General features: G+C 39.3%; 2 protein-coding genes across 5 annotated transcripts; one reads left to right on the forward strand and one right to left on the reverse strand.

The window, feature by feature from the left end:
• Window positions 1-1,407: 1,407 nt before the first annotated feature.
• LOC116210629 (type II inositol polyphosphate 5-phosphatase 15) lies at window positions 1,408-8,979 on the reverse strand. 4 transcript variants are annotated; one of them, XR_004157533.1, is made up of 10 exons: window positions 7,703-8,979; window positions 6,609-7,398; window positions 6,149-6,273; window positions 5,638-5,722; window positions 4,656-4,964; window positions 4,002-4,269; window positions 3,592-3,715; window positions 2,557-2,917; window positions 1,795-2,293; window positions 1,408-1,643 (listed from the first exon to the last, which is right to left on the reverse strand). XR_004157533.1 is itself a non-coding variant. In XM_031544578.1 (10 exons), exons 1-10 carry the CDS (start codon window positions 8,962-8,964, stop codon window positions 1,937-1,939), a joined length of 3,579 nt encoding a protein of 1,192 aa, XP_031400438.1. In that variant the 5' UTR covers window positions 8,965-8,979; the 3' UTR covers window positions 1,680-1,936. The 4 variants fall into 4 exon arrangements, 2 of the variants coding, with proteins under 2 accessions (XP_031400438.1, XP_031400437.1); XR_004157532.1 differs by having other exon boundaries at window positions 1,408-1,678; XM_031544578.1 differs by lacking the exon at window positions 1,408-1,643 and having other exon boundaries at window positions 1,680-2,293; window positions 4,656-4,696; window positions 4,799-4,964.
• An 11,309-nt stretch (window positions 8,980-20,288) lies between these two features.
• On the forward strand, window positions 20,289-22,199 carry LOC116212026 (protein C2-DOMAIN ABA-RELATED 4-like). Its single transcript, XM_031546600.1, has 3 exons — window positions 20,289-20,525; window positions 21,161-21,256; window positions 21,578-22,199. Exons 1-3 carry the CDS (start codon window positions 20,415-20,417, stop codon window positions 21,860-21,862), a joined length of 492 nt encoding a protein of 163 aa, XP_031402460.1. The 5' UTR covers window positions 20,289-20,414; the 3' UTR covers window positions 21,863-22,199.
• The last annotated feature ends 702 nt before the right edge of the window (window positions 22,200-22,901 follow it).

The raw sequence follows: 22,901 nt of genomic DNA on the forward strand, positions 1-22,901 counted from the left end.
ATAGACACTCCTAGTTGGATTACTTTAAGCATCCAAATTATCAGTAATACGCATTAACCAAACATGATGATAACCCAGGGAATTTAGAATCACGCTCGCAATAATCCAGATGGACTACCTCATACCAAATACCAAATGCCTTCAAGATCCCTCATGAATTAATTATTTAATTTTGCCACCAAATATGGGATTACACGTACAAAAAGTCTTCTTTGAGAGAGGGGGGTCTTCTTAAAAGAAGATTGGAACATGTGGGGGCTCACAGCCCCGACTCTCCTGGAGGTGTTAGATAAATATATTCACTGCCCAATACAATATGTTGCCATGTTAAGTTAAGGACATGCAATTTGTCAATTGCAATTATTTCCCCTTTAATTATAGTGCACGTTTCTCATAATTAATTCATTCCGCCTTAGTTAAGCTTTTACAGTTACGAATTGATTGATTCGAATTCGCGCTGACAGACAATTCCATGGCATTAGTCCTCTGCACGTCACCTTCTAATCTATATATTAATATAAATGGAATCATTTTACTGAGCTGGATTGGGTCGATAATGCGAAATGCCTCTAGCTTACCCACACGAACACTTATCCACACAAAACAGAACATTGAAATCACGGAAAGTAAGAGACACATAGATGTACTGTGTACATGTAATGTTTAAATGATTCGTTATATAGTCAGATTAAACCATAATTATGTGAAGAAGATTTTTTTTTTTGGGGGGGGGGGGGGGGGGAAGGGAATTAAGAGAGAGAGAGAGAAGTTTGAGAGGTGGGAGTTATGAAAGAGAGGACAAAAGAAAAAAAGAAAGAAATTTTTTAATTAAAAGAATCAAAGAAATGAAAATAAAAATAAAAAGTATGAAATTAGTTTGGAAGGACGAAATTGATGGCAACATGCATTTCCGTTCAAGACTAACGGTTGACTGGATGAAGGAACTCAATTGATGTTGCAAAGTACCCAAATGATGTTACAAAGAATCTAGCTGATGTTACGAAGGATCAAGGTGATGTAGTTTTCGCGTGAGAGACACGATTGATGTAATTTGTCCATTTCGGGGACGAAATTGATATTTAACTCGAGTTTTGGGTATTGGTTTATATTGTTTTAAGGACGTACTATTCAAAATATCCACGCTCAAGGAATAAATACAGTACTCTATTTCTGCGAGGCCTTCAAAGAAAGCGTGCTGCTACAAGGGGCCCTATGCTCGTAATTCGTCGAGCTCTATGATTCCTTGGCCTTTTGGGTATCGATATATATTTTATGTCGTGAGCAAGGGGAAACTAGTATGGAGCTATAATAGACCATGTTGCTCGTTGGACATGACCCGCAATCCTAAGACTGGTTACGGGTCATTTGAAATGCATCCCCTGCAGTTTCAGTCGAAAACAAAATGTGTGCATCAGAAAACTTCATTTTGCACCTTAGAGTTTGACGGGACCATTTAGCATTCATTCAGTTTGCATCAATAAGATGGATCCTGAAGACTCAGTTCTCAGCTCCACTTTATGCCACAGTGGTATCGCCATTCAATGGAGATACTGCAAGCCTAGGCATTGCGGTTGCTGGGGAAGATGAAGAGCTTCGGAGTCGGATCTCATGGGTATGAGTCGGTAAGTTGTTTAGCCGCTCCGCTTGAAGGACCGAAAACAACGAAGCAAACATCAGTCTACAAAAGTAATGAGGCCTTTTATTAATCCATAGATTTGATGAATATGAATACAAGCAAAAACTGTAACGACAAGAAAAACTGCACTGTGTAAATAAATATTATGACAAACTCACATAAATATTTCCCCGATTAATGCCGCGTTTCTCTGTACATTTGCTAACCATCCACAAGAAAAAACAAAGAACATATGCAGATCGACTAGTTTAAGAATCTTGAGAACATTTTCACCAGCCGGATATTCAAACCTTGATCGCTTCATGGACTATGCAAATTCCTCAAGTGTTCCACCACCTCGTAGGAATCGCTAAGCCGCTGTATATCAGAGCGCTGGAGGATCTGAGCCTGCCTCTTTGAGTCCGGTGTTGGCTTGACTACGACCTGCTTCGTTCTTGATGTGGAGCAGTGGCGGACCCGGACTCGGTGGGACTTTGTTCGAGTCATGTAAGTCCCGCCCACCCGAATCACCAGTATGACTTCCTTGTCTCGGGTGTCCTCACACCAACCATTCTGCGGGACCCCATCGACAAACTCCTCCAAGGTCTGGAACTTCTCGTGACGCACCAACACCTCGACTGTGTGATCGGGTTCGATCGTGCCCGAAACAGGACTCACCTGGTTTGACAACCAATTCAAATTATTACCGGGCATTTGCCAGTGTGTGAGAAAAGTTCATCTGAATCTTGTTTTCAAAGCTATTTTCAAAAAAGCATTGTTGAATTGCACTGCTTTTCATATTAAAGTCATCTATGCACTCGCAAACGCAAACTGATGGCTCTCTATAAGATCTAATAGACATTATCAGACTGATTGTCAATCTAACGAAGAAAGCATAAATTGAGTTGAGCCATATATACAAAGCAAGAAAACACAATTACCTCGAGCCATGGTGGAAACCCAAAAGAACCCCTCGGATGATGACCTGCTGCTTGGCAGTCCTCCTTAATCACAGCGACACCATCACAAATTATCTGAAACAGAGCGATATCCTTCCTCGATTTGTTTGTGATGCGCAGGATGGACGTGTCTTCATTTTGAATGATTATGTTGTTGGTACTGACTATGGTTTCCGGGATCTCAAACAGCCGATCAAGCAAAGAGTTGAATTTTCCATTAGACGTGATAACCTCCCCAAACTCTTGTCTCCTCACTGATTCATCGATTCGAGCAATATCCACACTGAATGTGCAGCGGACAGGCTTGTGATCGCTGTCAGTCACATCCATGCAAGCCTCATACCTTTCAAACACGAGATATCAAACTCCAGGGATTAAATTTGAAAATCGTTCAACGTGGATAATTTGGCAGTCATAATGAGTTACAGTAAAAAATGACAAGCAGCCAAAAGAGGTTCCAACAGTTGCAGAGCAGTTTGATCGAGAGGGAATAATGCTCTAAGAATAAGCAATAATCTCTGCAAATTTTCAGTGGCAAATAAAGAGAAGAAAAAAATTACATTCTTATGCCATTTTCATGTCCATTTGAACCTTAGCAGATATAAGCACCCGATTATGCTTTGTACACTCCCAGGTTGCAAAGGGACCATACAAAAACAGAGCATAGTAGAAGGGAATTGCAGAGTGAAGGGAAATCAGAAGGAAAGTTGCTGAGAAATTAGATGGAAAGCGCTTTTATTCGATTCATCAAAGACCAATGATCAAATATTACACTTTTTATAAGCACAAGGGAGGTACAAAGGAAATATTACAAAGCAGGATTCCACAAAGAATAATTATCTGAAAAACTGGAACTAGTGCAAACCTTAGGGTATTCCTAAATACTGAGATTGCACAGACAATGTCTAACTGAAATATTAGGAACAGCAGTTTGTATTTTGTAGGGAAAAGGTTTCTATGATATATGCAATGATAAAGTTGGCATAAGCAATTTAACTCGAGTACAGGAAAACTTACTCCGTTACTGAAGCAGCCACAGGACAATCTAGACTGCAGTCATTCAGCAGAAGTGAGCGGCTATCACGGTACAGAATTCTGTCACACCAAGCGGGAATTCTCTTCTTTTCACCAGAATCATACCCTGAAAAGGCAACAGGAAAAATTAAAAAAGATAAAAGGGTTGGTCCAAGTTCTAAAGCAACCTGACACATCGGCTCTTGTGAGAAATGATTCCTAGGAATCACAAGTAGTAATTCAGTGGCAGTCGTCCCATTGGACCTAAACCATACAAAGCATCGTAGAAGGACTATCATGCTGAGGCAACAGCTCCTACAATGTTATGGTAAAGGAATGGAATTGCTATATGAAACTGCCCAGTTTTAAGTTCTGAATCCAATCCCATCTTCAAAATTTGCAAGATAAACTACCCGCTAATCCAGCCAAGTGCCGTTCAAACTTGTAGGTAGGAGGAAATTTTATAATAGCTTCCCGCATTCCTTGAAAGACATTTCCCGCTTCCATCTCTCCTCGGAGCTGATCCTTCTCTCTGAGCCAGTCGAAACATCTTTGGGAAATGAAATCTCTTGCTTCATCATATGATATCCCATCAAGCCGATAATTAAAATCTCCAAAAAATATAACCATGTCTGCCTCGGACAACTCTGGCAGTCCCTCAACTGACTGCGCCCCAATTACCTGTCCAAGAATTGGTGGTGAATCACAAAGACTGAGACAGGGCATACTTTAACTAAAGTTATAGACTACACGTTGACCACTAAACTATGGTTTCATGTGTTCAACAGGAGTTCAACGAACTCTACCAGAGTGGATGCTGAATAAATTTAAGAAGAATGTAACCAGTTCAAAGCAAGAGGCGGTTTGTTCACAGAAAGATTCAGCCTTACTGTCTGAGCACGACCGTCCAGTCAATGGATTAAATTTATTTCTGAGAACCATAATTGTCAGGCATTCAGTTCCTAGACAGACCAGCAAGGCTGCTACTTTGTTTAAAATCAGGATCCTAACACAAGAAGACCAATAATTATGATGAATGTAAAACCATATGAGATATGTATACGTACATTTGCACCACGAATCATTTGCACGGCAGAGGAAGCACCGGCTGCAACAGAAAGGATAAGAGGCAATCCATGTCTATAAACAAGCCAAGACAAATAAACCGAGCAGGCAATCGAACAAGTCAATAACAGGTTCGGCAGCATACCAGCTACTGCACTGAAGGAGTTCGAGGGCTTGCTAAATGTCATGGTCCTATATACATGGTCGAAATCGGCATTTCGACGAGTAACTGCTTCGATATGAGCAGCAAAATGGCAATTTATAAAGCAAATGATCCGATCATAAACTCTGATCCTCAAACCGACAGCTCCCTGTTTGTAATCATTTCCAGCCGTGTCAAGAAGAGAAAACCAAAATGAAAAAAACAAAAAGGACAACACAATAAAAATAAGTGGAGAGACAAATCTGCTCAACGGCATACAAACCAATAAGAGATGGCTATTTTGCATATCTAGATCTAGTGCACCCAAATTAGTTATCTTATCAATTTATTTTGAATAAGCAGACTGGGCTATAAAGTATGCTGATGGAAAATAGAGGCTGGTACTTCTGCTAATCACTTGTCCCACATATTTCTGTTATAATCTAGCAAGATATGTCCAACAATGTGACAAGTTCTCCGACATAATTATCTAAAGCCCAAAAATACCAACTTATTTTGATGGGGAATTATCTTCAAAATAGCAAACTATTTAGATAGTTAAAAAAAATTATGCTTCGGTTGGGGGTAATTTGCAATTACTACAAAAATCATGCTTTATCTATTGTCGGTGTTTTCCACTTAAATGTCCCATTTGATGATAAATTCAAAAACAAGTTATTGTTAAAGCAGCATTTTAAATGCAAACATCTGCAGAAAGTACAAACCACAGATGCAAATATATTTATATACTATTGGGTTTTTTTTATTGGGCTAAGAGATTAAATACCATTTCGTGAACACTTACATTGGCAAATCAACAGAGAAGCAAAAGGAAGACAAACCTTATTACCAATTGCACGCCCAAAACCACATGGAACTGCTGCAGCATCAGCATCCCCAGCATGGGGTCTAAGACTTTTTCGCACCCTAACAAATACTTCATACATCAGACATTAGAAACTCCAGAGATAAGCTTACCCAGTGCTAATAACAGTCTTGGTGATATGTAAAGATGTGTATCTAAATGGAAACTATAGCCAAAACGTTTTTAGATTCAAATTATCAAATTAAGCATAAAACCTATTTCATTCTGAAATAATTGATTTTACAGGTAAGCGAAAGAAAGAGTGATTTTATCTCATAATAGACTAAGGAAAGTTGATTTTATCTTATGATACTCTGAGGAAACCTTTTCAGATAACATGTCTTGCAATTTTTCTTAGCTAAACATACAGCAGACAGGAATAAAGAAGGCATTCAAGAACTCAGCCGCTGATTTAAGAAGAACTTTGAAATACCTACAAACATCCATCAAAACAAACATTTAACAAAAATTCACATATATTTACTCACCACACAGCAACCAGTAGGCCAGCGAGCTGTCTAGAACCAATTCGTTCGAAAGTTGACCCTTCATCGAGTGTTTTGCCAATCATATCGAGCCACCATTGCCCAACAGCACTACCCTCAAGCCCCACCTACATATCCAAGAAAACGATAATACCCTTTTATTACACCAAACAATGATCCATGGAACTGCTTGTTGATTTATTTTGCCTATATTACTGAAAAAATTATCATCTATAAATTTGTCAGGAAACTCCCTGCTGAAATTTTAAATAGACAGCATCAACAGCTTTCATGTATACAAGTTTAATTTGTTCTTTTGACTTAACGAGAAAGTGGTAGGATTTAAGAATGTCTTGTTGATCTCTGAAGGGAATAAGAAGATAGACTCTGAATAAAGATCTACTTGAATAGAAACATTCAGATAGGACTGAGATAAAATCATAGTACTTATAAGATCCCATACCGTCTCTTTAGCTGCAGACATAGCAAGAAAACCAGCACCCATTTCAACCTCTTGAAGCCCAACAACTACTATACCAGCTGCAGATGCTGCAGAACCAAGCCATGCTATGAGCGAGTCACGAGAAGCCCTTCCTTGTCCAACATTCCATGTACCTGCCAATACTTTCACATTTTCGATTCTACTGTACAAGAATTCCTTCCCACCCAACTCCGTTCCTAACATGCCGTCGAGTGGGCCAGGTGAAGTAACATTCCAACCTCTGATTCCACCATGACTAGCCAAGCTGAAAACATACCCTGCCCCAACAGTCAATTTCATGACCGGACCGCTGTGAGCTGTCCATGACCCGATCAGATTCCCTTCGAGGTCCAGCACCTGAAGGGTCCCATTTCCATACCCCACCCATATGCGAAGCCCTAAAGAACAGAGGCACTGAACTGGAAAAGGACAGTATTGGACATCTTGCAGGCGATTCCCATTCCCATCCCACTGGATAAGTGAGCCACTTGTACACCCCGTCCAGATCATCCCATCTGCTGTCGACACCAATGCTTCAGTTTTACGATTGTCGTCTCCAAATGCCCCCTTTGTCGCAGCCCTACGAACAACATCTGCTGCTCCAATTAGAGCATTGCGCGAGCGCTGAAAGAAGCTAACCGGGGTCTGCACTTTGTCCCTTTTTGCTCCAAAAGGCAAGTCCATGGGAAGATCCTGAAGTACCACTTCTGCCCGGCTCTCGACTTGACCATCTATATTGAACACACGAAGCAATTCTCTTGTTCTAGCATCCCTGCAGGAAACAACAAATGTCTTAAAAATTAGAGTAAAATTGAAGAGTTGGGCGTCCACATGCAGAAACAACCATTATGCTTGTTTGGAAATTCCTGTAAAATTCTTAGAGATGCATGAATATGAAAATGTCCCTTTGAACAAATTCCCCTTATATGTCCCACTTCTACAATGAAAGGCCAACTCAAGGGAATTCATCTTATTACAAGCAACTTGGTGTCAGTCTTAGGGAGTGAAATCACAATTTCAGTCATTAATTATCTGACAAAAATCATAGCGTGTAACATCCTAAGCTTCGTACGTACCAAAGGGCGAACGAAAAATGACTGCCGCTCCACATTCTTCCTTTGGAATGATCTGATAGCAAGTGCTTTACATCAGCACCTAAACTGTGAGCAAAGCCGTTCGGGTTAACTAGGTTCCGTGGCTCGATGTACGACCTCTCGAGTGAAGAAACAGCAATGTGCCTCTCCTCCTCAGTCAATAAGAGAGATTTCTCGATGGCCTCCCATGGCCATATCTTGATAGAACCGCTTTCCGAACCTGACCACAGGTCCCCAAATGATGATATGGCAATGGAAAGGATGGGTCCGCGATGGCCCTGCCAGCAAAGGGCTTCCCCGAACCGTGTCTTGCTACTGGCCCAGCCGCAGCTGCCTCCACTAGGAGGCATCTTCCAGCACCGGATCCTTCCGTCCCTGTGGCCACTCCAGACCAGGTGGTTCGCCTCATCGGAGGCCATGCACAGGGTGGGTGAAATCCCGGCCACGGACTCGCGGAATGGCGCCGTATCCAATTCCGCATCCTCCCCCAAGTTGCAGGCGGAGTACAAATCGTGAGTCAGGTCCCAGACCCGGAGGTTCTGCTCTCCACCAGCCCACAGGTGAGTCGGGGTCGCCACTATCGTCCTCAGGAAGCACCCGATTTGGGTCTCCCGCAGCGGGTGCGGCCTCACCTCGAGGCTCGACGGACGTCCCGGGTGGACGGCCGCCCGGGGCGGCAGCTTGAAGATCCCCGTCCCGCCTCCTCTGCCGATGAACTCCGGCAGACCGGAATTGCTGCTTACAGCATGCGAGGCGGCGACAGTGGCGGCGGGAGCAGAGGAGAGCTTCCGGTCCAGGAACTGGAGCATGTAGTCGAGTCGTTTGGTGGTGGACTCCATTGAAGTAGTGGAGGACCGCCGGTCGTCCTCATCGTCATCGGAGGCGGCGGCGGAGGAGGAGGACGAATCGTCGAAGTGGCGGCTGAAAATTCTGGGTCCACTGCCGGAATTGGCCTCGGGGAGTAAGGTGCCGGACAAGAGGGGATTGCTATCCGGGCTCGAGCCAGTCAAGAGATCGAAATTATCGCCGCCGTTGAACTTAGCTTCCATTGGGTCATCCGAGGAGAGCGGGGAGAGAAGATCGAGGGGCGGCGGAGGATTTTCCGAAGGCGGTGTTGTCGTGGTGGTGCCGGTAGAGGCGTTACACTGTGTGTTCGGTAGCGGCGTTTCTTCTTTTGGTCCGCCTCCGCCAAAGTTTGTTAACCCGTCGAAACGAACTGACGAGTCCCGACAAGTCAGATTCATTCAACAAGCTGGAAATTTCATTTCGCGTCCCCGAAGTTTATGTTTGTAGCTATTTCACCCCTTGAAGTTTATAAGGTCGTGGTGCACCTCGAACCGAGTACAGTCCGTTTAGCAGGAAAAGAATAAATAAATTATTTGGTAATGTCGTGCAATGCCTAAAAAATATACAGAGACCAAGTGAAATATTATACGAAAGAGATCTGTAAAAACCCATTGACGACTCGCATGTGGATCATGTGATGATTATTAATAGTAATCTGTAAAATCGCACTATGATCAATGTCCAATTAATGAAATAGAGGCTCAGGGTTTAGGGGGGTAAATTTGAAATACTTTAAGAGTTCAAGTCAAAAATGCAAATTGAAATGTCTCTCGAAAATGCACTCATTTGTTTGGTTTCACAAACAAATTTTAACTTTAATTTTAATTATACTTCACTTAACCGCAATTATCTTCAATTCAACAACACAATCATTACTTTCTCTTAACTAATTATTACTTTCTTTCAATTATTTTTTTTTCAAAATTTAACAATACAATCATTACTTTCTCTCAACTATTCATTATTTTTTCACACTTTTTCTCATAATTCAACAACACAATCAATCATAACCCAATTAAAATCAAAACTCAACTCTACTTAATTCTAAAACCAAACATAGCAATTCTATTAACTTAGCTCCAAAAGATAGTTTGAATTAGATATTAGAAAGAAAAGAAGAAAAAGGGAAGCACTTCCAAGTACATATTTGCAAATAAACGTGTCAGCCACTAAGTTTGATGTGGGTATCCACCCATTTTGCATATTAAAAGTGCAGCCTTTTCTCGCCGCATTAGGAAGAAATGCCGATAAGTTGGGGCAGTCCCAAATGAAGCTAAAGTCAAATTAAATTGTAAATTCAATAGATTTGTATTTCGGTAAAATTATTTGGTGTAATTCACATACTTTGAGGATGAAATTGAGGTTTCAGTTGTGACAACTTCAAAGAGTTATGGACAGTCCGCGAACTAACGTTGCGAGATACAATCGACTGTAATGGTGATTATTTGCTAAATTTCATTTGATTTCCCGAACGAAAGGATACATTATGAAGTGGATAATCTCTCCGGTTTGTGCCCATTGAATACAAATGAAAAGGGTTTTTGATGCCATCATTCATATAGAATCATTTAAAACAGGAAAAACCGAGAGAGATGGTTTGGGATTTTTTCGAGTTTGCTAATCGAAGAATTCATAAGGCTTGAATTGTATCCGAAAAAGAAACTTCCTATTCAACTCTAACAACTTCCTTTTGGGGACAAATAATTCTCTTGGGAATGTACAATGCGCGTCTTGAGCTTACATCGTTCATCACCGACTTCCTTTTCAATCAACTTGTTCTTCCCCAACTAAGTTCGAAGTTCGAGTGCACCTCCTTCACCGCCCAACTACGAGTTGTTCGAAGTTCTTCACCAACTCCATCTCCAAATTTGGTTCGAGCTTCATCTCTTATCCATCTGGACCATCTCCAAAGTACTTCTTCAACAATTAGCAGTTACAAAAATTTACGCAGTATTCATGCCTTCACGGATTATTTGAATATTTAGCTTACTTTGCACAGATCAATTAAGCAGGATTAGCTTTTTTTTCATCGGATTATCTGAATGTTTTGCATACTTTGCATGGATCAATTAAGCAGCGTTAGTTTTTATTCATCATTAAGTTGTTCTAGAAACTTTCGGTTTGAATGATAAAAACAAGATAAGATGTCCTCCTTTTGACCTAAGTTTGTGGCTAATGGGCAATCCATTTATAACCCGGGATGTCCAGGCTTCGCTTGTCTAATTCCCGAGACTCCGTGAACTCCCAGCGACGCACGGAGCAGGTAATCACACCAAATGCGTTCCAATGGCTCCAAAGGGTTTCGAATCCGAGATCGGGTGAATACTCAAAATCCTCCTTAACCACTAGCTCCAATCCCTTGAAGTTGACAATCCATGTATATGATCATGGGCAATGTGCATCTCATATACTTGTTGGTGAAAAGTAGGTATACGCGGGGGGCCGGCCTGCTTCTCTGCATTATTGCATGTGGCTAAATGTTGACTTCCCCTCTCACATCACACCCATGCAATACGTATGTCTACATGTACGTACTTATTGTTCCCTTTTTTAAACTAATATAAATATAAAACTTAGATAGGTTCATTGTTATAAGAAAAGAAAAGAAGGATCAAAGATATCTTGTATAATAATTTGTGGACGGCAAAGCCCATCACTCTTTGTCCTCACCAATTACATTATTATTATTATTATCGCTTTTTATTCACTTTTCATAGCAATATATAATATGATTCTTAAGATTCACGTACATTCTTCTCTTTGGCAAATGATGATAGTCCCTCGAACTTTATCGTGCCCTTCCTGTCACCGACCTCCACCGGCATAACTAACCGGAGCCAAGCCTATATCTCCCTTTTTGTAACTTTTAAAATTTGAGGTGGTCCTGATTCAATATTTTACCACTACAACCATATACATCTTATTAGTACAAATCGGTTTCAAAAGGATCTAGAAACTTAATCCAAGGGGAGTGAAATTAAAGGGGAAAAAAAAGAAAAACTAAAATTGTAAAGTTAAGGGGATAAAATACGACAATTTTTTATATAGAAAAAGCAAAGTCGTTATAGAATATAAAGAAATTTAAAAATTTTCCTGAGTCCTGGCGCCCCCCTGGGTCCATCCTTGGCTACTTGTTGCGGTTCAGAACATGAGTTTTGAGATATTTATAGTGGCACTGTTGTTCGACCATGGGTGCATGAGGTGCCCATTCAATTACTTGCAAAAGTATCGTCATTCATGCACGAAAACTGTCATCTTACTTTTTAATTATGCATGGGTGAAAGAATAAAAAAATGAAATATGGTGAAAGAATGAAAACATGAAATATGGTGAAAGAATAAACAAATTAATGACTTTTTAGAAAGATTGAAATATCAAATTAATTAGTAAAAGCTAAATACATAAACGAAGTGCCAAATTTAATTGGTGTCACATATATGGATAGGAAAGAGTAAGCCCAGGTGCATCCAATGCTCTTGCTTGGACGAAATAAATTCGATATAATATCAAATCAGTGAGCTAAGAGGTTCGTGTGGATGGCATTTGGCAAAGTCATGAGCCGGTGGTCTTCTCAAATCATGAAAACTTGCAATGTTTATGTAATTATGTGAATGCAGGAAAGAGATGAGATCTTGGTGAAAAAAAGGGGCATAAACGCATCACATATTCATGAGTTTCGGATTTTAATTACCTATTACATTACTAAAAAGCGAGGGCGGGATCCCTTGCTAATCCCTCGCTAATGAAGGTTTAGTGAGGGATTAGCGAGGGATACGGATCCCTCGCTAAAACGAGTATATTTAATCTATTGAAAAATGTTAGCGAACCATTAGCGTGGGGATTGTCCCTCGCTAACTAAAAAATAAATTAAAAAAAGATTTATCTTCCTAGTGAGGGATTAGCAAGAGGTATGGATTAACGAGGGATATGGATCCCTCACTAAAACGAGCTAATCCATAGAAAAATGTTAGCGAAGGATTAGCGTGGGACTGTCCCTAACTAATTAAAAGATAATTTTTTTAAAAAAATGTATCTTTCTAGAGAGGAATTAGCGAGGGCCGAGGGTCATATCCCTCGCTTGTCCCTTTCAAAAAACAAAATAAATTCCTTCCGCCTTCAACCCCTTATCGTTACTTTGTGTTTGCCATGTCTCATATCTTTTGATTTTTCATACAAAATTATAACTAATAAATTTGGAAAATTTACATATTTTTTTAATTAGCGAGGGATCCGCCCTCACTAATCTGCCAATAAATTTATGGTGGATTAGCGAGGGCCAATCCCTCCTACACATGGACAATTTTTTAAATTTTTTTTTTAAGGATTTGCGAGGGTTACTTAGCGAGGGATCGGATCCCTCATTAAGTCCCTCGCTAATTGCTCGTATTTTAATAGTGTTACTACTTATACTGGAAAATATGTCGGTGGTGTAACTTTCACTTTCCTTTTTTACCCATACTCCTATAATTCTATTAATCAAGAGCTCTTTGATCATATGATTAACCACCCTCTTCTGCACTCTCTCCATCTCTCTCCCCTATCTCTCCCCCTTTTTTCATCCGCCAGCCTTCCTGTCCATTGCATTCCTTCTGTTTTCATTTTCTTTTTCAAGTTTCAGTATTAACTTTTTTAAAAAAAATTTATAAATCAATCAAATTATATAGCAATTAAAAAAGAAACAAAACCAAATGATTAGATAAATGAACGAAGAATATCAAATCGGTTGCACATCACACACGTACAAATGTGAGTCCGCATGGTCTAATTCTACGTGTAGCCCGAGTGCACGATCTAATTGTTAATTTTATTGCTTTTATTTTTAATCGAAAAGCTATATTTTTCTCTATCAAAAATGGGCAATTAATTATATTAGAAAAATAAAACCATAATAGGATGGGCATAAAGGAGTTATAAAATTATTTCAGAAATATATTTTTTAAAATAATTGGCACAAGTATAATTAAAAAAAATTCGAGTTGATTCCATTCGTAGCACGGGTTCTCCTCTATATATTTATATAGATATAGATAATAGGAAGACTTACAATTGTATCGTATTCCAAGCAGTTGGCTGGGCTGAAAACATTTCTCCTCAATGTGGCTTTGTGGGCTACTAAATGAATGTCTTCTTTTACAAAGGCTGAGCCCACTCCAACTCCTTTCCCAAAGGAAGAGACCCTCCATGCAATGCAGACCTTAATTGGTCAAAAGACCCCAGTTTCTCTCCAACTCATAATTCGAGTTATACTATTTATTGCACTCAGTTCCTCGGAAAGAGTTTGGTTCGGATGGCAAGAGAATTTGTTCTCTTTCACGTTCAGGACGTCATATCGAAATTTATCAGGAGGCTGCGAAAAGTAATTATCATAGGCGCATTCTAGATGACTTGACATAGATGGTCTGCTTGGATTTATTCAGGAGGGATCAATGAAAAATCCCCGACCATTACCCAGATTTTTAAAAATGGTAATAATTATAATTACCGTGCTCAATTAACGTACAATATAGTTTCTTTTGTTCTGATGCGTTAACCCATGGAATCTTAATAACAAATGGTTTGCTCGTACTAATGTTTGCTTTTTTTAAAAAAAAAAAAGTTTCAGGAAAGATTGATGAATTTAAATAAGAAAATAAAAATAAAAAAATTTAATAAAAGAATACTGATAATTTTAGCACTAAAAGAGACTGGAAATTTCTAAGTTATTGTCAAATATGGTACATTCATGAATGGACCGGATTTGGAGCAAAGCGAAGGACATGGATATGACAGAAGGCTGCAAGACAGTTGTCTGGCAATGACTTGGTGATATTTCACTTTTATTGTTTAGGAATGATTTCCTATTTTACTTTGAATTATATTTCCTTTTATTAGATTGCATTATTCAGGCAATAATCTCTCCAAGGGTGCATAATTTCTTAGATAAGTACGTTTTACTATTCTCATTTCCATCTTTGCATATAATCAGAATATTTCTAGAATTCTCATTGGACAGCCAATTAGAAGATATTCTTATTACTTTTTACGATTAGATTTCTTAACCGCTCAAGAATTATTTAGCGTACTTATAAATACTTGTGTAGCATACCTTGTAATAAAAGGCCTCCCTTCAACACGTTCAATATAACAATTTTTTTTTAGTGCACTTAGCACCATTTCATTTATTTGATCAAATTAATAATTAAAAAAAATACTAAATGAAGTCATAATTTTGGGATTTCTTTTTTTAAGACCATTCATTCATTTATTTTTTACTGATTAACGCTCAAATTCCATAAAATTGATATTTTAAAATAACTTTTTTATTTTGAAAAATAAAAAATGAAAAATACAAAAGAAGAAGAAGAAGAAGTTTAAAACTACAAATGGAGAGAAGTACAGAGAAGAAGGGGCTGTTGATGCCAAGGCGATGTTACGCCAGAGACTTCCTTGCTTGGCGGTGGCCAACGGATGGCTTTGGCAACCTATCTTACGGAGCAGGCGATTATGTTGCCGCTCTGACCGACCACGGCCTATCCTTGTTGCTGGCGTTCACTTGCCGCAGGTCTCATTTGAGCATCACATTGGTTTCTCTCCACGGCGCATCGCTTTTCGATCACTAGACAGCTTCGATTAGAGGACACGGTGAACCTATAGGAAGGTGAACCCTCGCCTTTCCCTCGATCATCTGTACTCATCACTTCTATCAGCTCCTCCTAGTCCTACGGGCAAGACTCGCTTCTGGCTGTTGACCATGCTCTAGAGAGGTGAGGGACACTGTGTTGTCCCGAATTTTGAGACCGTGCCCTAGCATGAATGCGCAACCCAACGCCGACACGGCGCGACCACAGGCCAAGAGTTTATCGCCGGATAAACACGTATTGATGTTGTTAATATGTGGAATCTAAGGAAAATATATTTTGAACAATTATTGGCAGCCAAAATGTATCCTTATTTAGTATTTCTTTTTCTTTTTTTTTTGTCCGTTCTTGCACTTCATCAACCCGTGTCTAACGTGCCCCGAACTCTGCATTATGCAAATCATCATTGGATCACATGCACGCCTTTTGATGCAATTTTCTCTTCGAAACAGTAAACGTGATAAAATGTTGTCAACTTGTGGACGAGTGACTATAGAACCCCCACAACTGTCGCTCGACATTGATCTTATGTCAAGTTGTCACTTATATATATATATATATATTCAAAAAATTCCCAAGCATTCTTCAAGCTAAAATAAAAAATAAAAATCCCAAGCATTTTCAAGGTAGCCCTAACCGTACCATTGTCATGCCGTCCGTGTCGATGCCAAAGGCCTTTCATGGTGGCTAGGCTAGGCATGTAAGCCAACCACCATCGGCACCAATGGATGCGCCGATCAACCAGAAGAGGACTTGATTTAAGCAGCAAAAGCCTTAAAATGCCACACATATGACATGACTTTCCATTGGGTACTACTTTCGAATTAATCAATGCAAATAATTTTTGAAGGATGAATTTAATGGAGGGTATAGTACTGTCTCAATCGACCCATGTGGGTAGCGTACAATCAAATGGATGGATCAAATCGAGAGCAAGTGTCGCGTGGGTCTATTTTAGACTCGACGACTGATACGCAGCATCCGCGTAGGGACAAAGCTAATTTCAGTTTCTGGCAAACCTTGTACGTTGCATTCTCAATGGAAAAGAAAACATTGGACCCCCACTGTCCTTTTCAAAATAATTGCAGATTCTGGAGGTCTTTTGCTCTCTGCAATCTTCCCCTCTACTACAGAGCCACGCTTTGCACGAGCCTTTTCAATTATTGTCCATAAAAGGGGAAAAAGAAAAAGAAAAAGAAAAAGAAAAACACCATTTACGAGAAAATTGACAAGAAATATTTCGACGGGTAAATAAAACCTCATTTTTGTGAATCAGACACCCATTTTGATTTCGGGTTCAAATCAAAGCGAGTTAATCCGTCTGTTACCCGAGATATTGACGTAAATTACATTTTATGACAGAGAATTATAAAAGTAACTTATAAAAGTACAATTAATTTTGATTGAAAAAAGACACAACAAAAGTTATATATTCTACTGAAAAGACGTTACAAACATTACAGATCAGAGCGAGAGTCGAAGAAGAAGAAACCATGTTAATAAGGAAATATTTACTCTATTCTTATGAAAATGCAAATAACATATATGCTAAGAGATAATAATCACTCACGAAAAGAAAAAGAGATAATAATCATATAGTACATATATTTTTGTATATATGCAAAGAATGATAGATATCGTGTAAGGATTACGGTATTGGAAAAATAATTCTAAATTGAAAGATAATGCATAAAATGAATTTTTAAATCTTTTATTTATAGGAAACTTAAACATTGAATTTTAAAAAAAAACCACTTATCTCGAGAATACTATTCAGTAATTGAGAGAAAATTTTTGATATTCTACATACATTGAATATCAAAAATGTGTTCTCGATATTATACATATGTAGATTAGAGACAATGTACCTATCAAATATTAACATAAAACTTGACAAATACTTCGAATTTTTATTTATAATTAAATTCTCCACCGAAATGACGTTTAATTATGAACTGAGGGTTTGTTAATAGAGTTCTTACAACATTATTACTCAACTTTTGTATATTATAATAGATTTTTTTAAGGCATGAATATTTTAGGTGGTGACTGCTAGCCTCAACCCCTTTCAGTCCATCCCTGCAAGTTATTACTGTACTAGATTCATTTCCTACTTATTTTAAGAAATTCCTCTCAATTCTGCAAATTATTGACCTACTAGATTTCTCAATATGTATATTATCGGTTAACTATGTGAAAGATATAATAAAGTATGTTTCTAGGAAAACGACCTTTAAAGTTTATAATAATTTGTTAGATCGACAAGACCGATAAAGATTAATCAAGATAATAATATATATAATGGGGAGTTCGAATTAAAAGCAAGGATATTTCTGGTGACAATTTTCCACCGTCCTAACCTTATCACATTCGTAAGAACTTCAGTTAAAATATCCGGCGCGAACTCAATGAGAACACGTGTGATAAAAAGAAAAAAAACCTCAACTTTTATTTTTAAATTTTCACAACTTCCATTATAACATATATAATGCTGACAGCATATTGATTGTGATTTTTCAATATAAGGAAACGACGAGGTCCATTCATTTTAGATTTTTCGTCACCGTCCATTATAAGAGAATGTCAACCCCAGGGATAATGAAAGGTGCTTTTAAGAACTTCCTATGTTTACAAGCAGAGATATATCCTGATAATTTATATTGTGAATCATATATATTTATATATATTAATAATTAATGAAAATGTGCAAAAGTACTTTGGAAAAAAAAAAGAGAAGGGAATAAATCAACTCAGATATACAATAATATATGATTTCCTTTAATACTGAATCTTTGGCGAGCCTATGAAGTATTGAATCCCTGCTTCTATTATCAATATATGATTGTGCTTTTGCATATTCACAATTTTTCGATAACTTTTCTTTTTTTCTCTAATTATGATAAAAAAATTATGTACTATTAGTGTTTATGTCACGAATGGTTCATGAAAAACCAGTTAGTCGTTGGATCAATATATAAGAGTGTCTACTCCCTGAACAGTGCTGTAAGAACCAGTATTGAACATCCCTCTGTAATTGAACCCGCCCCCATAGCAATAACATATTTTGGTTCATTATTGCCATGCCTACTGTTAATATTAGGTCCGCTAAGAGGGCTTTTATTTATTAAACATACGTATATAACTTTCTATATTGATTTCCTCCCTTATTGCAATTCTATTTATGAAAACACTAAGCAAAAAATTCTAGATTTTCTATTCAATCTATTCATTGAAAAATTAAAGGACTACAAATTATAGCAGAATGCGAGAGATTACCTTTTGATTTTACCTGATGCAGAAGAAGAAATAATAGCATGTTATCATACAGGATATTCAGGCGTCAAATTCGGTTAGCAAATACTTTTGTGCATAATTCTTCAGGTTGATCCAATATGTAGGACAATTTCATGGACCCTTCGTGGCATATACATGAACGGTAAGATGGGTAGGATGTTGTAATAGGACAATTTGCCCCAAAAATAAAAACAAATAATTATAAAAAAGAAAAATATTCTGATCAATAAATTTTTTTGAGTAAATTAATAATTTGATCATCGAGAGATGCATGTTACATTAAATCTGATCTCAATAAATTTTTTATATCAAATTGAATCTTGACAGATTAAGTGTATATAAAATATGCCGTTCCGTCAGACTGCCATCTAATAATGGACGGAAAAATCTGATGTGGCATTAAATTAACAATTTGCCCATTGAGAGATTGGTGTTACATCAATTCCGACCTCAAAAATTCTTTTTACATCAAATTGGACCATGACAGACTAAGTGTACATAAATTGACCCCTTCCGTAACCAGAGCCCAGAACCGCTTCTTGTGCCCGAGCCTCCACTTCCAGTACCTCCTCCCCCTCTTCTACCACCTCCTCCTTGCCCACCACTGCCATGTCCATATTGACTTCCGAATCCATATCCCGAGCCAAAGCCACCGTGGCCTAACCTTCCTCCACCACCACCACCTTTTCCTTCACCGCCTCTGCCACCACCATTGTCGCTACTATCTCCAAAGCCACTTCCTGAGCCATAACCTGATCCAGAGCCATATGAACCGCCACCGTCTCCATCACCTCTTCAAATTGATCTCTCCTGGACGGTCTCTGCACAACGAGGCTAGATCTAGCATTTCCACAACCAAATATCGCCGAAAAATGGATCGTTAGGGTCGACCGAAACCCTAGATCACTCAAAGGTCTTCTACAATCCTTGCAATGTGCTCAGCGATCCTCGCAATAGACTTGGCAACGTTGTCCGAAGGTCGTCCAGCACTCATGAGCCGAGAACAACCCTCCGGAGCCTTGAAAAAGAAGCGATCTGCTGAATTGAGACTGCCATGAGTTTGAGACTTCTGTGGACCATGCTTCTCAAGCCTAGGGCTCGTTGAGCCGAGGGCTCCCCATCCCATGAGCTGGGCCCGCTAGTCCAATGCAAACCCACCCATGGGTCTATGGATGGTTGGCTCAAGAGAGCTCACATGGTGGAGAGTCACCATGATACTATTCATCTACTTCACGAAAAAGATAAATAGTATCTTTTTTAATTTTAATTATATTATTTTAGATTTATGGTTAGATTTATCTTTTTCGAATATGGCTCGGGTTACGGATCGGAATATGGTTCAAAGTTTTTTTAGGGAACTCACTTGGCCAATCATCGCAATTCCGATTAAAATTAATGGAGATATTGACGGAAAGGGTTAATTGATGCACACTTAATCTGTCATGGTCCAATTTAATGTAACATTAATCTTTCGAGGGCTAAATTGTTAATCAATGAATGCCACATCAAATTTAGAATGTCACATCAGATTTTTCAGTCAATTATTGGATTGCAGTCTGACGGAAGGGCCCATTTAATATACACTTAATCTGTGAAGGTTTAATTTGATATAAAAAATTTCTAAATGTCGAATTTGATTTAACATATATCGCTCAATAACCGAATTATTAATTTACTCAAATTTTTTCCATTTTTATTTTTGGACAAGGCCAATTGGGAGGCAGCACGTGGGCAAATGCGCGTCCCAAAAGGACACTTTGCCAAAATCAGCTGGCCTTCGTCCGTTCGCTGTGTCTGTCTGGCCACCATGGCCACTTCAAAAGCAGGTCAATTCTCCTGCCTGCTTTCCTCCATCCATCGTCCTCCCTTCCCCCTCGCCGGCTCTGTGCGTCCCTCTGCTATTTGCGAGCTTTGCGTCTCTCAAAGGAGAAGGAAGAATGGATCACGTCTTGGGTATCCTCAAGGTTCGGGTGAAGAGAGGCACCAACCTCGTCGTCCGCGACGCCCTCAGCAGCGACCCCTATGTCACCGTCTCCCAGGGCAACCTCGTGCGTGAGATCTCTCTCTCTCATCCCTCTCCTCTCCCCTCTGCTCTGTTCTGATCTTGTCATACATATACATGTGTGTCTGTATATATGTTACCGTTGCGTGTTGATTTTGTATGTCCGTATGTTTATTATGATGAAAATTGTTAATTTGTTCCTCTAGATTTTGAATAATCTTTGGCCCTGTCATAATTTTCAGCTGTTTTATTTAATCTTCGACTCTTATGTCGGTGTAGCTTCATCCCGTGACATGGTCAATGCCAGTGTTATCGGACCGAATTTGTGTTTCATAACAGGACCTGTTGTAAACATGTAGTGTTGCATAGTGCCTCTGTTCGCTTTCTGCTCGTCCTGTTGTAATCTCCTTGTATTCTTTAGAACGAACGAAAGCATATGTTACCGGGATAACTTTGTTTCTTCGAAGCATTCTAATGCTCTGTCACTCTTGCCTCGGTTTGTTGGGGTTGCTATCCCCGGTAAATCACTTGCTGTCCGTGCTCGAAATGAAACCAAAACTTGTGTATGCCTCGAGGCCGGAGACAGTTCTCTTAGTTCTGATATACCCTTGTCAATATTACTTAAGTCGGGATATCTTTATCTCTAGAGACCTTATTGCGTCTTTGCCACCGTTTGTGCAGAAAGTGAAGACTCGTGTGGTTAAGAAAGACTGCAATCCCGTTTGGAATGATGAGCTCACCCTCTCCGTCACTGATAAGAACCTCCCATTGCTTGTTGTAAGTACGAGAAACCTTTCTCTTATCCATTCCTGGTCACTCGACAAAACCGGAATTATGAGTCTTGTAGGTCAAGCAAGTAATGGAAGGAACATCATGTAATCCATCTTAATGCTGCTTCTCACCTTTGCTTTTTAGAATGTCAAAGCTGACGGGAACAGAAGATGTCGCAAGGCTAGCTTGCTGTGATTATAGATTACTAAGCTGTATTACCGAAATAGTATTACATTTTTGTCGGGTACTTTTGGTAACTGTTACCAGCTGAGGAAGCTGAAACCAACATGAAGTCATTGCTTAAGTTTCATGTTTTTGCGAGTGCAGACAGTTTATGACAAAGATACGTTTACAGCGGATGACAAAATGGGGGAGGCAGAGATCGACATTAGGCCCTACCTGGAGTGCATAGAGATGTGCCTTGAGAACCTCCCGTCCCCAACTACCATAAAGAGGATCCAGCCGGGCAAGGACAACTGCTATGCGGAAGAGAGCTCCATTGTGTGGTTAGATGGGAAGATAGTGCAGGACATGATCCTGAGGCTACGAAATGTGCCGACTGGAGAGGTCGAGCTCCAACTCGAGTGGATCGATCTTCCTGGCCGTAACTGAATTCAACTGAGTGGGCTTTTCTCCGAATGTGGTCATTGAGTCTGATGGCTTGTCCAGATCAATAAGAGAAGCTGTGTCTTGTTCTTGTACTAGGTTCCCTGTTATATATGGTTAAGGGGCATGTCAACGTCGAATGTTTGACCATAAATGTCTGGTCGATCCTGCGAAACAGATTGATTCCAACAGGACTGGAGTTGATCTGCCCATATGAAAGTTTGAATCAAGTAATGTATGTTACATAAAGTCTTTTGAGTCCTATAAGTGGGAGGAGCTCTGTTGGGATGGCCTATGACTCCATAATTTTTCTAATTTTACTGCCATAATTTTTCTGATTTTACTAAGTATTAGTTGATAGTTGACATGTAATATTTGATGATATTACAAAAATCACCAGAGTTTTAGCATTACGCAGAGAGATAAAAATATCAATCGGTTCATTTCAATTAGTAATAAACAAACAAAGACCCGAGGAAGGGGGTCTGAGGTAGTGGCAAAGCTCTAGAGGAAGTCCCCTTTGTTCATATACAGGCCAACTCCATTGCCAAATAGTATGATATGTACTCCATTTTGCTTTGCTAATCTTCCATACGGGTTGCTTTCTGTCCAACTATTTTCAGTCGCTTGCGGTTTCAAGCTGCATCGTCCGAGCTTCCGGAGATGGATTTGATGATTGAATGTTCCTATGCATTTTCCGATCTGTTCAGGATCGTTTATTGCTATTGTTGCTGTTTTTCTGCACTTGCCCTATAGTTCTCTTCTCTACTTATATTCCTTTATGCTCCGTTTTCCTTTCTCATTACGAGCAGTTTAATAATATAGAATGGAGCATTCTTTTATGGGCGAAAAGTTCGTGCCAAATCGTGTAGTTCAATCTGTTCTCTCTCCCCGTAAGACTTGGGACTTATCTGCTATACCTTTCCAGCTGCTGGCACAGGCCAGCAATCTCATTCAAGGAGTGCCACTCCGGTGCTTTTCGAGTTTAAATGACTCGATTATATGGGTTCATCCTCGAGATGGTTTTTACAGCACCAAATTAATC

The sequence above is a fragment of the Punica granatum genome, chromosome 6 (assembly GCF_007655135.1).
Source record: "Punica granatum isolate Tunisia-2019 chromosome 6, ASM765513v2, whole genome shotgun sequence".
NCBI classification, from domain to species: Eukaryota; Viridiplantae; Streptophyta; class Magnoliopsida; order Myrtales; family Lythraceae; genus Punica; species Punica granatum.